This window comes from Heloderma suspectum, chromosome 7 (assembly GCF_057233095.1).
Source record: "Heloderma suspectum isolate Gila_16-S chromosome 7, 16-S_ref, whole genome shotgun sequence".
Lineage (NCBI taxonomy): Eukaryota > Metazoa > Chordata > Lepidosauria > Squamata > Helodermatidae > Heloderma > Heloderma suspectum.
In genome coordinates, this window is record NC_139464.1 from 28,873,601 (window position 1) to 28,889,511 (window position 15,911).

The window sequence follows — 15,911 nt, forward strand, 5'->3', positions numbered from 1 at the left end:
TCCGATATGCAGACGATACCACCCTAATGGCAGAAAGCGAAGAGGATCTCAAGAGCCTCTTGTTGAGGGTGAAAGAGGAGAGTGCAAAAGCTGGTTTGAAACTCAACATTAAAAAAACGAAGATCATGGCATCTGGCCCTATCACTTCCTGGCATATAGAAGGGGAAGAAATGGAAGCAGTGACAGATTTTACTTTCTTGGGCTCCAAGATCACCGCAGACGGTGACTGTAGCCATGAAATTAAAAGATACTTGCTCCTTGAGAGGAAAGCTATGGCAAACCTAGACAGCATAGTAAGAAGCAGAGACATCACCTTGCCGACAAAGGTCCGTCTAATCAAAGCTATGGTTTTCCCAGTAGTAATGTATGGCTGTGAGAGCTGGACTATAAGGAAGGCTGAGCGCCGAAGAATTGATGCTTTCGAACTGTGGTGCTGGAGAAGACTCTTACGAGTCCCCTGGACTGCAAGGAGGTCAAATCATTCAATCCTAAAGGAAATCAACCCTGAGTGCTCATTGGAAGGACAGATACTGAAGCTGAAGCTCCAGTATTTTGGCCACCTAATGCGAAGAGAAAACTCCCTGGAAAAGACCCTGATGCTGGGAAAGACTGAAGGCAAAATGAGAAGGGGACGGCAGAGGATGAGACGGCTAGATAGCATCACTAATGCAATGAATATGAACTTGAGCACGCTCTGGGAGAGAGCGCAGGACAGGAAGGCCTGGCGTGCTATGGTCCATGGGGTCACGAAGAGTCGGACACGACTGAACAACTGAACAACAACAAAGGGGCTGCAGGAATAAGGGGGTGGCAGGAAAGCCCCATAACCAGACCTCTAGTCATGCTTCTCTGTATTCAAGCCAAAAGGCAATAAATTAAAATGGGGCCCCCATGTAAGAGTTTGGAATTCAAGATTGGCATCAGGTCTGAAAGGATTGAAGAGATTTGCTCTACAAAGTAGGGATGCTTGAGGAATTGAGTCTTTGTGAATTCCAGTGCGAGCTGACCTGATTTGTGCGCGCACAAACACGCACACTTCCGGACTAATGTATGAATCGGAACTCAACTATCCATGGATTTCACACCTGTGATGCAATTCTTGACTCCAAAAAAATCAAGATATATTTAAAATGTGGATTTAGATGTGACTGGTCATGTAGATCAAAATAAATAATTATTGCAGAAACGGCCTGAATGGATTTTTGGGTGAACACATATGAAAGTGACATAGACCAGAAATAGACAGATTCACCCCTTCCTACTGCATAGCTATCCAAATGCTGTTTGGAACATTGTACTACCCCAAGTTAAATTCCCATGTATCTCAGGGTAGTAAAAGTCCCAAAACAATTGTGATGTTTCAGGTTTTTTATAACTAGGATGAGGAGGGGCAGGCTGCAATCACCCCAGAGGCAAACAAATCAATATTTAACAATTTTAACTTAACTTAAGGGTGTTTGGTGAAGAATAGCATTTAAAAAACTCAATTAACAGAACTATGAACCAAATATGTTCAACTCCAATTTCAAGCAACAGTTCGCTGTGAAGAGCATTTATTGTTGCTTGTCCCAGTTCTCCAGTTCTTGGTTGCCTGTCCCTGTGGGGAGGTGCACTCTTCGTCGAGCTGCAGACTGTCTCCTTCTGCACCAGGCTGCTGGTTTCCCATCCTTTCGTCTCTTTTCTCCTCCGTCACTCTCTTTCTGCCTCCTCTTCCTCCTGGCCACCAACCACCGCTTTCTTCTTCAAGCCGACCTCCACTCTCTCCTTCCTCCATTCCGGACCCCTCCCACTTTACTCAGCCCACATTCCAAGGCCTGTAGAGACAGGCATTACACCATTCCATGATGTTATCAGGAGCAGGCCACATAAGACTGCTTCGCTGGGTATATTTTTTTGTTTGAAAACCCCCATGGTACATTTTTAACCCAGTACTTTGGGACAAAAATCACAGCAGTGATGGAAATCAATAAATGTCATGGCATATTTTCTTTGTCCCAGGTTCTTTTCAGTTTTCATAAAGAACACTCCGTATGGGCACTTAAATCTGCATCCCTGAATCAGTTTTTGTTGTAATTTTTTACCCCAACAAATTACATTGGATGAGACAGAAAAATCCCTGAAGTGCTGGGGGGGGGGGGGGTATTTCATGGGATTTTTTTTTTTTAATGTCTTGAGCCCTTTTTTAAAAAAATAGTAAGTGCCTGAAATTTGGAACATGGTTAACTACTGTGCCGATTACCGTATCCTAGCTGGGCTACATGGTGGGACTACTTCAGTGTAAATTCTGCAGTGAAAAACATATCTAGGGTAGGGTTTTGTCCCAAACCTACTGAAGAAGATTTAAGGAAATCATTTTGTTTAGATGAAAGACAGATTCACAAATGAAGTGACATATGAACACATTTCCAAGTAATAAAGCAGCTGAAAAATAGGATTTTTTTCAAATATTGGAAATACGGAGTTACTGTAGTTAAGTGGACAGATGTGTCAAACTCAGCCAGTTTCTGCTACACTTGCCTCCATTGGTGACATCCTCTTCCCGATAAATTCTTCAACCCTAAATGATGCTGATATTCTCTTCTGCTTTTTAATAGGTACCAAACATTGCAAAGAAGATTGAAGACGTCAAGAGAGACGTGGAAGCTCGAAAGAAGCCTCCAAATGACAAATGATGTTGACTTCGCCATCTCTGTATTAAGTGTAGATGATTATAGTGTTGCCACAGGGCCGCAGGTGCCAAACCTTAATGTGGCTTTTGTGGATCCCCCTCCAGGTCTAGTCTTGGAGAACCTGGGCTGACATTGGGCTGAAGTGTCACCACATCTATGGGACTTTCCAGTGCTTTCAGGATATTTGACGTTTTTCTAACCCCATGCAGAACAAGAAAAACAAAAGAGAGAGAAATTGGACTTTTGTTCTCTGTGCATTTGTTCAACAATATTTTATATAAAGTATTAACATGATTTGGGTGTAGAGTAATGACATTCATTGAATTATTCCAACCCAACAAACCAGATTCTGGCTGTTACAATAACTCATGAAATAAATTGAAATGCATGTATTGGGAACTAGCATCCAAAGATGCACCCCCCCACACCCGAATTTAATCAGGAGCACAGTTTTACTGTCCTTTGTACAACCTAAGGTACCAAATCACTGATAAAAATCCTCGTCATTTTTCCTGACATGAGAGTTTTTTGTTTGAAACTTGTCTGGTCTTGGGCAGTCAGTTATTGCTGATGCAAAATGAGTCTGAAATGTTGAGCAAATCAGTGAGGCGTGAAATACTGTCAGTTTTATATCTTGCTTTCACCCATTCTCCTTCTCTTAGGCATTTCAGTAGCTCTTTTATAGGTTATACAAGATGCTTGTTTTTAACTTTTTAAAAAATTGAACAGCAAGTCTGCTAATGAAGTATCGTGTGGTGGTGGAGAAGGAATACATCATGTAGGACTAATTCTCAATATGTGCCCCGATGTTTCAGCCTGTGGTTTAATGATGAGTTTGCCCCCCTGCTGTAACATTAACAGTTGGTAGAGTCCTGCACTTGTGTGTTGACAGCAAAGTCTTTGAATCACGCTGGGCAAACTTTGCAGCATGTTCTTACTGTGTTACCACGCAAACTGTTTCAGAGGATCCTCTAATCCTCTGGGGAGGACTTCCAAGGGGAAGGAGGAATTGGAGAAAATCGTCTTCCTCTCCTTTCGTGAATGGGAGGTTCCATGAGTAGAAGTCCACTCATGGGATCTCTAGATCCAGCCCACTGTGTTTAATACATCCCTACAATAACTTTGTTGGGAAGGTTTTTCTTTGCGCTCAACCAGTGGAGTTGGCTAGTGTCTTGTCTAAGACCGTGCAGTGAGTTCTTAGCCAAACAGATTTGAATTCAGGTTTCCTGCTTCCGTGTCTGCTGTGCTAAACGCTTGCCCTGTTAATGTTCTTTTAAGGCATAGCCATATGAGAAGCACTTTCACCCTTAGTTTACATCCTTGAGTGCATCAACTAGACCTGTGGTACTGGCAGGGGCATGATAACTGTACAAGTGCATTATTCTGAGCAGGGCCTTATGGATTTTTCCATTGTGTAGACCAGGAATGGCAAAGTGATGAAACCCAAATCAATTCAAAGTTTTATTGTGTAGCCAAATAGGTTATTACAAGACTTTGTCATCAAAGTCACAAACAGATAAAATCAAACAGTGAATAAAACTGTACCCAAAATGAAAACAAGTGGTGCATGAAGCAAATTAATCAGCTCCCTCATGGCCCCATCCAATTTTACTAAAGTTCGTTGTGTCAGAGGAAGCCCTACATTTTAATGTTGCGTTTTTCGTCGGGCTTTGTCTGTAACACTCCTGCTGATTGGTACTCAGAGACTTGATTATAGAGTCTTGCCCTCTCAGGACTTCGGGCTGTGCAACAAAATATATCTCCAGTCTTCCTGTCACTATCTGGAGCAGCCTTCCCGAACCTGGTGCCATTCCAATGTGTCGAACTCTAACTCCCATCATGCCCAGGCACCATGAGCAATGGCCAATCTGCCTGGGTATGATGGGATTTGTAGTTCAACATGTGTAGATGGCACCAGGTTGGGGAAGACTGATCTGGAGAATAGAGTCACAGACTTACCAGAAAATGTTCCACTTCAAAAAAGTTTCCAATGCGTGAATCAGCTGGGATCTGATGGAGCACGTTCAACTGATTTATATTTAGTAAATTAAAAAGCTGTGTTAATTTTGTGCATTGTATAAATGCCTCAAAGCTTTTTCCAATAGCCCAAAGTATTTTAAACTGAAATATTTGGGGTGGAATAAGGGGAATCAATAAAGCACATTTAATGTGACTTAAACATTATATAAAAATGTCAAAGCTTTATGTGGAAACTCTTTTTATTGGAAAGAATACTTGTAAATATTTTAAGACATGACAACTCATTAGCTTACACTTCTCTTACGTTGTTTAAATTTAAAGGACAAAACTGCAGGCTGTGAAAGTTGTTAACATTGTGGGTAGTATCCAACTGTCCTGAGCTAGCGCTAGTGATCTTACGCTAGTGTAAACCAATGTAACTAGCGCTTGCTAGGGCAATAGGAAAAAGCACCACTAGTGCTAGCTTTTTACGCTAGTGCAACATCATTAACGCTAGTGCGGAGACACAGTTGGATACTACCCACTAATTTTAGCAAGCCTAAAGAATTGTGCCTGTTATATGCTTCCTAGGAATAGTTGCCTGAAAAAAGCTGACGGCTTTGAAACTGCCCAGTTTAATTCATTCTGTTATTCATTCATTCTGGTACTAATTAATTTTGTTTAATTAGCAATACAATAAAGGCGCAATCCTATGGGGATAGTCGGCCACCTCCAAACTCTGAGGCGCCTGACTATCCATGTAGGGCGGGTGGAGCGCGGAGGGGATCCTCTCCTCCATGCTCCAGCCACCCTGCGTTTTCAGCTAGACATCCGATTTTACATAGGAAGCATGCACCGCTGTCTCCTCCCCTCTGCATCCCCAGAAATGCCCTTTTTCTCCCTCCTCGCACTGCTCTTATGCATGCGGAGACAGGGATGAACCGCACTGTGGTATAGGGGTGAGGTTTCTGGGAACCAAAAAATCCTATGGCCCTCTAGACACTGTCTAGCGGCCCTAGGATTGTGCCCTAATTCAACTTTTAGAAATTGAACATTTTCTGCTGAAAAAATGGAGTAGAGACCTTGCCATGGAAATTTTTCTACCCCACATCACTGCTGACCCCTGAAAATACAAACATTGGCCAATTTTGGCCTAAACTCCTGAATTTCCACAACCTGCCAGACGGATTTCCAGGACATCTGCATGGGTACTTTGTGCTCTGTAGACAACAGATCTGCTGAATGACCTGCTCCAATAGTCAAGTGGGACAGATCATGATGTTGCTTGCCAACACTGTTGCTGCAGTTTTCACTGGGTTCTTGAAGACATCTGGGTGATCATGGTATGCGTACATATCCAAGAAGTATACAATAGCTAGTAAATATTGGAAGTATTGTGAGCCGTTTCAACCAATAAAAAGTGTCTGCTTGGCAGTGAAGTAATTGGGAGGTTATGCCCTTGACTAGACCTTGAATTCTATATAGAAGCGATGATCCGACATATTAAAACTGATACTTGATTGTTGTATGAAGAGTATAAAAATCTTACATTCGTATACCCTCTTTTTGAGCCCTTGGCCACCAAATATAGGTGTACCCCATTAAGTCACCATTATAGAATTCAAAAGATGTTTTGGCTACAATCACTTGAATCACGTGTGCTCTCTCTCTCTCCATCTCTCAGAATTCTGTCCAAACTGTTCGTGTTATGGAGCAAAGCGAAACGTTTTCGCATTCTGTTTTTGCTAGCTAAGCTGGGGTTGCCAAGAAGTTGACTTTCAGACAAAAAAGACTTATTTTAAACAAAGCCAAAAGAAATTGACACTCATGCCATCTCAGTCCCCATTACTGTGAATTGAATTAATTTTTTTTGTCCCTTTCAAGATCTGCAGCCCTCTGTACGTCAGTAGTAATGATCTTTTGAAAGTTCCTAATGGGTTTCTGAAGATGCCGTAAATCTGCCTAGTGACAGAATTATGAAGGCACAAATGGAAAGGTTAGCCAGGTTTTGAGTAAAGCCCCATGCCTAAGCAGAAAGCACTGTTGTGTCCCCACGTGGGTTGCCACTTTTCCCCTTGGTACTTCGTGCCACATTGCACACAACTCCCAAGGGTGTCCCAGCCCTCCAGTGTAGATTGGTGGCAGAACAGATATAACTACAAGTTCTTCCAGCATTATGACTTGGGGTATGTAAGTGTTTTACAAATGCACTGCTATAACCATAGCTTGCCAGAGATTTATTTATTAAGATACTTTGTACTCTGTCATTTCACAATCGTGATTCTCAGGGTGGTTTATATTTTAGGAAAAGATGAAATAAAGAAACAAGTCCATCTGTAGGACTAGGCATACTCTAGATTTATATACCGCTTAGAGATTTTTTAAAAAAAAATATGGTGAGAAAAGGGTCTTCACCATATCCTTTATTGTCCGTACAGAAACAGAACACATGAATATCAACGGCTTGAATAATTTATTTTATTAGCAAGCACTTTCTACAGCAGAAACATTTTGACTAGCAACAGGATATTATTTTTCTTTTGTGGGGAAAAAATTAGAAAACCTGATCATAGTACAATTACTGTGGGTTAACGTAGTGTTTATATGTGTGTGTTTTTCTGTACAGATTCACGATTTACAGGTTACACCAGTTATTAAAATAATGTGTCTATTGTAAAGGCACGTAGCGTCATACCTGACACTTAGTAGATGAGAGGTCTAGATGTCAGTGTTGTCTCTGTGAGGCTGGTTTGATTGCTCAGGGCTGCCCCCATGGGATCTTTCTGGGGAGGGATGCGGGGTCCTCCTTGGGTTCATGGCCAAGTCACACTTGCACGGAGGCACCGTATGTGTGGACAGGATCCTCTACATGGGCTGCAACTTCTCTGCTGGCAGCAGCTCTGACATGTAGAAGCGACACTTGACACAAAACGCTTCTGTAATGGACCCACAGCCTTGGTTAGTCCTTCTGAATAGGATGCCCCTAGCTTAGGCCTTTCTTGCACACCCTCCGGCCTTCAAATGCCCATTTGTCAGGGCATTATTCACACAGCAGCTTCCTTCCCTTGCTCTTGTACTAAGAGTGTGGGAAACATCCTGGGTGTAGACAAGTGTAAAGCCAGCCCCACCCTCTCCCTTGTGACACCCAAGGTGCTTCTAAGGGTTTGTTCAGAGAGCTCTCTGTTTGATCATCAGATGCACTAAGCAACTTCGCTGCTTAACGGCTCTACAGTGGGGAAAAGGTATCTCCCTTTCTCCAAAACACTGTGCAATGCATACTATGGTGTCAGATTCTCTCTCTCATGCATGCACGCACCCCCCTCCAGTCGTCTATAAAGGATGGATGTCTTCTCCCTGAACATCAGGCTGTTACGTGAATCAGGGCCAAAGAGAGGGAGAGGGTGAAGGGTACACTTTACCACAGCGCCAAGATCCAGGGGGCCCTAAACTGTCATCCCATTACCATGAGAAAAACAAAAATTAAGACTCATTGGTTCACAATGAAGGCTAAGGCTCGAGGATGTTCCATGGAAACTAATCACCCTGTATCTATGTACCTAAAGTCCAGACCTTGTGAGATTTGCTGGAGCCCATCAGAAGCAGTGCAACCCCCACTGGGTGCAATCCTTAATAATGCTGGCTGGGGAATGCTGGGAGTTGTAGGACTTTTTTCTGCCTGAACATGCATAGGATTGCGCCCTAAATGAAATTTTAAAACAACAACCAACTGATTTTCAGTGAAGTGTGCGTAGCCTTCAGATTATTTTACACACTGCCAGTGCACTCAAGAACAGTTAAGTCAACTAGCTTTTTTGTGTATTGAGTGTGAATGTGCAAGAGAAATGGACTCTGGGGTGATTTTGCAGTGAAAAGGGCCAGAATTTATGGAATTATCTCCCTGATGAGGCATGCCTGGTGCCAGGGAGATTATTCCTTAGAAGCACCATTGTCATCTTTTTGGTGCCAGGTTAAAACTGCCCTCTTCTCTCAGGCATTTGGCAGCATATAATGAGTCTCTTGATTGTCTCTGGCTGATTGTTTTAAATTGTTTTAGATATATGTTGTGTGTGTTGTTCTGTGTCATTACATGAATGGTTTTATATTTGATATAATATATTTTAATGGTTTTTAATTTTTGTGAACCACCCAGAGGGCTTCGGCTATGGGGCGGTATAGAAATATAATAAATGAATGAAATGAAATGAATGAGAAAAATAAAGCTTTAAAATGAATTGGTCTATTTTATAATAACAGCTGCATTGATCGATTAGAATAAGAAAGAAAGCAGAAGCAAAATATCAATAGGGTAATACCTTTACTAAAAAGGTAAAGGTGTCCCCAACCAGTCGTGTCCGACTCTAGGGTGCGGTGCTCATCCCCGTTTCTAAGCCGAAGAGCCAGCGCTGTCCGAAGACGCTTCCGTGGTCATGTGGCCGGCATGACTGAACACCGAGGTGCACGGAACGCTGTTACCTTTCCCGCCGAAGCAGTACCTATTTATCTACTTGCAATTTCTTGCTTTCGAACTGCTAGGTTGGCAGAAGCTGGGACTGAAGACGGGAGCTCACTCCGTCACGCAGCACTCGGGTCTCGAACTGCTGTCCTGCCGACCTTTCAGTCTGCAGTTCAGCGTCTTAACCACTAAGCCACCGTGGCCCCAATACCTAGTAAATACCTTTACTAGGACCAATAAAATAGTAGAAAATAGACAGCAAGTTTTGAAGAACTTTTTTGTAGCTGGATGTTAAGTTAAAGTAAAATACAAAAAAAGGGGGTATGGTAGAAAAGCCTCAGTGTGGGCCATGGTGTAGTTTCAGAAATGTAGAAAATGTAATTTCAAAATTAAAATAGAAACTTTTATTTTTTCTTCACACCTGAAATTGTATGTATTGGGAGGGGTCTTAGTATGTGTGTGGGAAGGGAACAAGTTTGTACAGGTGTCCAAAAAATAATGCTTGTTAACCTTGATGCAGATACCTTGTATTTCCCAGAGCAATGGATGATCAAATAGTTCCTCCTTATAAAGCAAATAACTCCATGTACAACTTTCCACATTTAAAAACTTAAATGTATATGCAGACACGCACACACAGAGAGATACGACCTTTAAAGATGCTTTAAATGTAGAACCGGAGCCACTGTGAGTTATATATACCCCATCAAGTAAAAAAGGAGGAAGACTGGTTACATGTTATATACAGCAAAAAACAAAAAAGGTTTTCTGTGGAAATAATGGGAAAGGACTGGAAGAAACCCAAAGCAAAACCATTCCATTCCAATTTTGAAAGATAAAGAGAGTACTACATGGTAAAGGCATGATAATCTTTGGGAGAACCTCAAATAGAGTTACTGCTTATTTAGTTCTGGTTACTGGAATAATATATACTCAAGTCTTCCTTTCTTATGTGCAAATATGTTGCTCCAGTTGCTGCAATTTAAGAAATTCTGCCGGTGCTGACTATGATGGGCCGGTGATGTTGCTGACAACTGCCCAGTCTGGAAACATACTCAGCTCAAAGAGTTCGATTCCCCAAGTATTTATTGCCACTGTAACAACCACCAGACCGATCAGATTGACACCAAAGCCAGCTTTGATCTGTGAGTAAAAAAGAGAACAGACCACAGTAATGACCATCAATTAGAGCAGGAATTCTCAACTCAGGGGAGCAAGGTGTCAGAGCCCAGGTGGACATGGGTTCAATGAAATTATGAGACTATCCATTTTAATTTCCCTTAAACGTTAAGTTAGAGTCCTCATCATTCTAAAAAAAAAAACCCTTTTCAATTCATTATATATCCTAGAGCAGAAGAGGGGAGCCTCTTGCATTGTGGCCCTATTTCCCGTTTTAATGTATGTATGCACAGCTCTTTTTGGCCCTCCACCATTTGTACCACTTTGGTTGAAACCTGCAGGGAACTTCACTGCTGTAGCTGCTACAACAAATTTTAGAGGAGCAGGTTGAGACTTCCCTTCCTAGTCTCCCATAGTAGTCCCGCCAAGAAACCTATCCTGCAAAACACCCCGCTGACCAGACCCACAGTAAGTGTTGCTTTATTCGGTTAGGTGCAGTGGTGAATGCAGCATATACAGTTTCTAAGGAAGTCCCAGCGATCAGCAGGAGGTTTAAATAGAAAGGGGGTGTCAGTTCATAGACACCCCTACTCTTTGTAGTTGTGTTTGGTTGTCCACATACAAACGCCAACAGCGGAAATCTGAATATAAATATAAGTGCTAGGGGTTTGATTAGGGATATTGGAGAATTTTGTTCTGTCCACATTTTTGGTGAACCAACCAACTAGATCATCCCTGATCTAATGCACACATCAGGCTGTGACTATCAGTCAGATGATTACACACTTCTTGGAATTTTACGTTGCAGTTCTCGGCTTGAAAAATGCATACAAAAATTTATATTTGGGGGAAAATGCATACAAAAATGCGTATTTCCTTTAGTATTTCACAGAAATTGACTGGACCATTCAAACCCTCTATTCCAAAACGCTATCCAGTTTCAAATTTGGGACAGTATAGTTTCAATTCCACTACAAAACAGCTACAACGTAAGCTCATTATTATTGCTGCATTAAGAATGGAGTGCTTGATTTTTTCCACATCTAACTGATTTGATCATGGGTTCTTCTGGTCTCATGATCATTCTTAGTGCTTACCATATCTTTGATCCTGCAGTGCCCATAGTTGAAGACAATGGCATTCGGAGGGTTGCCTACTGGAAGCATCACCGCGAAAGAGATACACATGGTCACAGGAATCAGGGTGTACAGAGGGTTGATTTGCAGAGTTTCTGACTAGAGAAAGAGAGGGCAATGCATTATTATAGCTGATGAAGGAAATTCCACAACAAAACCAGTTCCTTGGTCTTTAGAGGAAGCCATGACATTTGATAACTAGTGTCATGTAGTGGTATCACCATTAGACTAGGGGACATGGGTTCAAATCCCTACTCAGCCATGAAGCGCCATGAGTAGCTTTCAGTTTGTTACCCTCTCTCAGCCTGACCAACATCACAGGGTTGTTGTGAGAATAAAATGGAGCGGGGGAACCATGTACACTTTGAGGAAAAGCAAGATAAAAATATAATAAAGAATAACTTAATCCTTCTCCAGTGTTAATCCCTTGTGCTTCCCCCCCCCCCAGCGTCACAAATAATAACAAAACTCACTTAAGAAATCTCTTATATATAGGAAACAATCCATTTCATTGCAATATTAAGAATGGGTTTTTTCCCCCAATATACCTAGTCAATATACTTTTGTTTTAAACCACTGCTATGAACATTGAAAAATCCAAGCATAATAAAAAATGTATATATACAAAGGAAGATGGGGAAAAAAGACAAATGTGCATATCTATGTCATTTATTATTACCATTAAATAAAGCAGGAAGCTAAATATAATCAAGTAAGTATGGGCCCATTGGAACCCCCCCCCCCCCGTCTCCAACTGATATTTTCTGCAAAGTCTAAAATTTAATCCAAAATCTATACTCACCATACTGCATAAAATAGGTAGGAAGATCGTTATGGTTGCTGGGTTACTGACAAATTCTGTTACTATGGATACCAGGAGGCAGGCCAGCAGACTGACAGCCCAAGAGGGAAGGCTACTCAGAGACAACATTTGTCGCCCAATCCATGTGGAAAGGCCAGAGGTCTGAGGGGAAAGATGGTGGTGAAAGAAAGAAACTCTGAAGTGGAACATCTTTTCCAGACACTGACCATCCTATTTTGCAGGGATGTACTGGAACCTAGCAAGCCATCTTCCCCCATCTACACCACATCAACCACTTGCATCTTCCGGGGAAGCTTTCTTGGCTGTTGTCCCATGACCCATGTGTCACATAACAGCACATAAGCAGACACCCAGCCTCTGGAGCACTCTCCAATGTGTGGTTTGAGAGTCGGAAACTGTGGTAAACTTTTGATGGCTCTTGAAGATGTACCTGTTTACTTAGGACACAATCTGATGGGGATAGTCAACTGCCTCTGAACTCAGTGATGACTAACTATCCAATGGCGGAGTGTGGAGGGGATCTTTTCCGTGATCTGGCACCCTGCATTTCGGCTATCTAGCCAGGGTGCCTCGGAGCAGCGAGGGGTGGGGGGAGGCCAGATGGTGCATAGGAAGCATCATAATGGCACTTCTGCCATCCCCTCCCCGCCCCCAGGAATGCCCCCTTTTCCCCCACCTGTGCTGCTGTTCGAGTCCCGGGATTTCTTTTTGTTCACACACACACACACACACGTCTGTGTGTGTGTGTGTGTGTGTGTGTGTGTGGTGTCTATTCATATGCTTCTATGCAAATGGTTTTCTATTATGTACAATTAGGGATGTCAGAGAATTCCTCCACGGACCCCAATGAGACCGAATTCAAAAGAATCCGTGGTGGAAAGGATCCCTTACCTCTGCCTCCCTGCAGAATCCTCCCTGGCCGGATCCTCCCCTCCGGTGGCTCCATATGGCTGCCATTGCCATGCTTTATTGCTGGCTGAGGCTGCCTCCGCCATTTCCACTAGGGCATTTGTGGCCATAAAGCTCTTAGATGGGCTGCATTTAGCTTAAACTAAGGGCTTTACAGCCACAAATAGCGTCTGCTATGCCGTTTGCATCTGTGGTTTATTTCATGCGATAGGCTAGCAGAATCACTGCGGAGCGGAGCCAGCAGGCGAGGATTCCGGGGGGAGGGACGGATTGCCTCCCCACAAGGGCGGATTCCTAGCGGAGCAGCAGGTAGGGAATCCACCCATCCCTATGTACCATATTGTGTTTGTAAGGTTTTTAAACTTTGTAAACCTTCCAGAGAGCTTTTGCTATTGACCGGTATAGAAATGGAATAAAGGTATTAAATGAATGAGCTCTCCTCAAAATCTGTTCTTTTTTCAAGATTTCCTGGAGAGGGTTTGAAATGACCTTTTTCTAAGAACCGTTTTGGGGAAAAGGATGAAACACATAGCTCTTCCCTGCTTTTCCCTCTGTTGCCAGACAAAAACAATTACCTCTTGAGTAAGTGGATGGGGTAATCAGTAACAAGAAGGGCTCACTAGAAACAGAAAATACTTTGCTGACCTCTCCTTAAGTGGAAATGAAAATGACAGTGCCATTTCCTACCAGGGAGCATAACATTTTTTATACAACATCCAGGAAGTTTTCCCTGCATCTTGAATTGAACTGGGAGATAGAGAAAACCACAATCATTTGCTCCCCAGCACCTCCTCAATATGCTCAGGAGCATCATTTCCTATGTCTAGTGTGTCATCCTCACTACCGGTTCCCTCCTCTGGGCAGGGATGCAGTTATTTTGGAGCCACACCTAAATTCAGAAAGGACTGAGACAAGCTTGAAATGGGGCGAGGATTTTTCAAATGGAGGGAATTCACTATGTTGAACTCCTCCCGTTTCAAATTCTCCCCATCACTAACTGTGACCAGGCTACTATTACATTAAAAACATCAAAGCATCAGGTTCAGTTCATAATTGCAGCCCATTATTATCTTCATCTAATATATTTTGTAGCTGCCTTTCAAGGCTGTGGTGGTATTCCCAGGGCTGCTTACGATATAAAACTGTAAAATTCAATGGGTAGTATCCGGGGGCGGGGGAGGGGGGCACTGGTCTCCTGCCAGTTCTATTGTGCAAGGAGGAGCAATAATTTGTGCAACAGGGGTTTAGCACTTCTAAAAGCAAGCCCTGAAATGAGTGGAAAACTTCTTTCCAGATGAAGCCAGGTCAGCAGAGCTCCATAACGCAAGCTCCGCTGACCTGCCCCGTTCCAGAAGTTTCTGTTTTCTATCTGAAGTGCTAAATCCTTACTGCACAAGCAGTGGGCACTGCTGGTGCTTGGGCCAGATTGGATACCACCCAAAATCAACGAATTATAAAATGACCTTAAATTCAGACAATTTAAAAATAAGCCAGTAAAATAAAACAGAACACTGTTCAAATATGTAGCAGCAGCAAATACAATAAAACCTTAGCAATTAAAAGCCAGAGAAAATAGGCATGTTTTTAAAGCCCTCTTAAAAGCTGCCACAAAGAGAGCCAGCTGTATATCTCTTAGGAGTGAATTCGATAGGGTAGGGGCCACCACTGAGAAGGCCTTCTCTCTAGTGTCTGCCAGTGTTACTAATCTTGGTGCTGGGCCAGCAAGTAGGGCCTCTAAAGATAATCTTAAAACCTGGGCAGGTTCATATGACTGTAAGAATCCCTTTGTCACTGGGTCTTATGGAGACCAAGAGGAAGAAAAGGAGGGTGGGAGGCAGCTCAAAGAAGAATAACTAGAGCTGTGCACTGATGGCCTCTCAAAATTCTCCACCTTATTGGTGGGCAGAGAAATCTGGGAGATAATTTCACTGAATTTCTCCATAGGAAGGAGAAATTCTCAACCATTTCTCACAGATAGGGCTCCCCACCCCCCACTGGCAGGGCTTGTAGCACAGCTTCTTTCGTTTTCGGTAAGGGTTTGGGGCTTTTCGTGCTGCAACAGCATCAGCTGTGTTGGCAGGCTGGGGCCCATTTTGCATCCACTACAATACAGGTGCGTGTGTGTGGCGGGCAGTGCTGTGTCCAGCTCCAGGGATGAGGTGGAGTTAGTGCTAGGGATGGCGGAGAATTTCTCCCCGAAACTTCGGGGGGCCGAGCGCCAACGTGTTCGGCCCCCCGAACAAGTTTCGGGGAGAAATCCTCCGCACCCCCCCTGCCCCCCGCACCCCCCCCGGGATGGGACTTACCTTCACCGAATGTCCCTCCCGGTGGCTGGTCCGGCCGGCGGTTCGGCGGGTGTTTGAGCGAGGCAGGAGCGGCAGCCGGTCTTTCGACCGGCTGCCGCCGCCGCCATTACAATGAAAGAAAAAAAAAAAACGCCCCCTGATAGGCTACGTGACGATTCACGTAGCCTATCACGGCTAGATTTGCAAAGTCAGCTGTGATAGGCTACGTGAATCGTCACGTAGCCTATCACGGGTGACTTTGAAAAAAAAAAAAAAGAGTGTACGGATAATGGCAGCCCCCATAGGGAGCCGCCATTCCCGTTCCTTATTTGGTCACTGTAGTCTACGTAAATGTTTACGTAGACTACGGCGAAAATAAGGGCAACGCTATTTGCGTTGCCCTTATTTTCGCCGTAGTCTACGTAAACATTTACGTAGACTACAGCGACTAAATAAGGAACGCGAATGGTGGCTCCCTATGGGGGCCGCCATTCGCGTACGTGCTTTTTTTTTTTTAAAAGTCACCCGTGATAGGCTACGTGACGATTCACGTAGCCT

At 43.3% G+C, this 15,911-nt stretch overlaps 2 protein-coding genes across 5 annotated transcripts in view; one reads left to right on the forward strand and one right to left on the reverse strand.

Moving 5' to 3' along the window:
- Positions 1–7,302, forward strand: part of STMP1 (short transmembrane mitochondrial protein 1) — a 30,120-nt gene extending 22,818 nt beyond the window's left edge. Inside the window, exon 3 of the mRNA XM_084809467.1 lies at positions 2,595–7,302. Coding sequence (XP_084665593.1) covers positions 2,595–2,672 — 78 coding nt within the window. The 3' untranslated portion in view covers positions 2,673–7,302. The remainder of the gene's footprint in view (positions 1–2,594) is intronic.
- Positions 7,086–15,911, reverse strand: part of SLC13A4 (solute carrier family 13 member 4) — a 60,492-nt gene continuing 51,666 nt past the window's right edge. For all 4 annotated transcript variants that reach the window (XM_084809464.1, XM_084809463.1, XM_084809465.1 and 1 more), the window contains 3 exons: positions 12,139–12,300; positions 11,298–11,435; positions 7,086–10,224 (listed from right to left, as the gene is read on the reverse strand). In XM_084809464.1, coding sequence (XP_084665590.1) covers positions 10,087–10,224; positions 11,298–11,435; positions 12,139–12,300 — 438 coding nt within the window. In that variant the 3' untranslated portion in view covers positions 7,086–10,086. The remainder of the gene's footprint in view (positions 10,225–11,297; positions 11,436–12,138; positions 12,301–15,911) is intronic.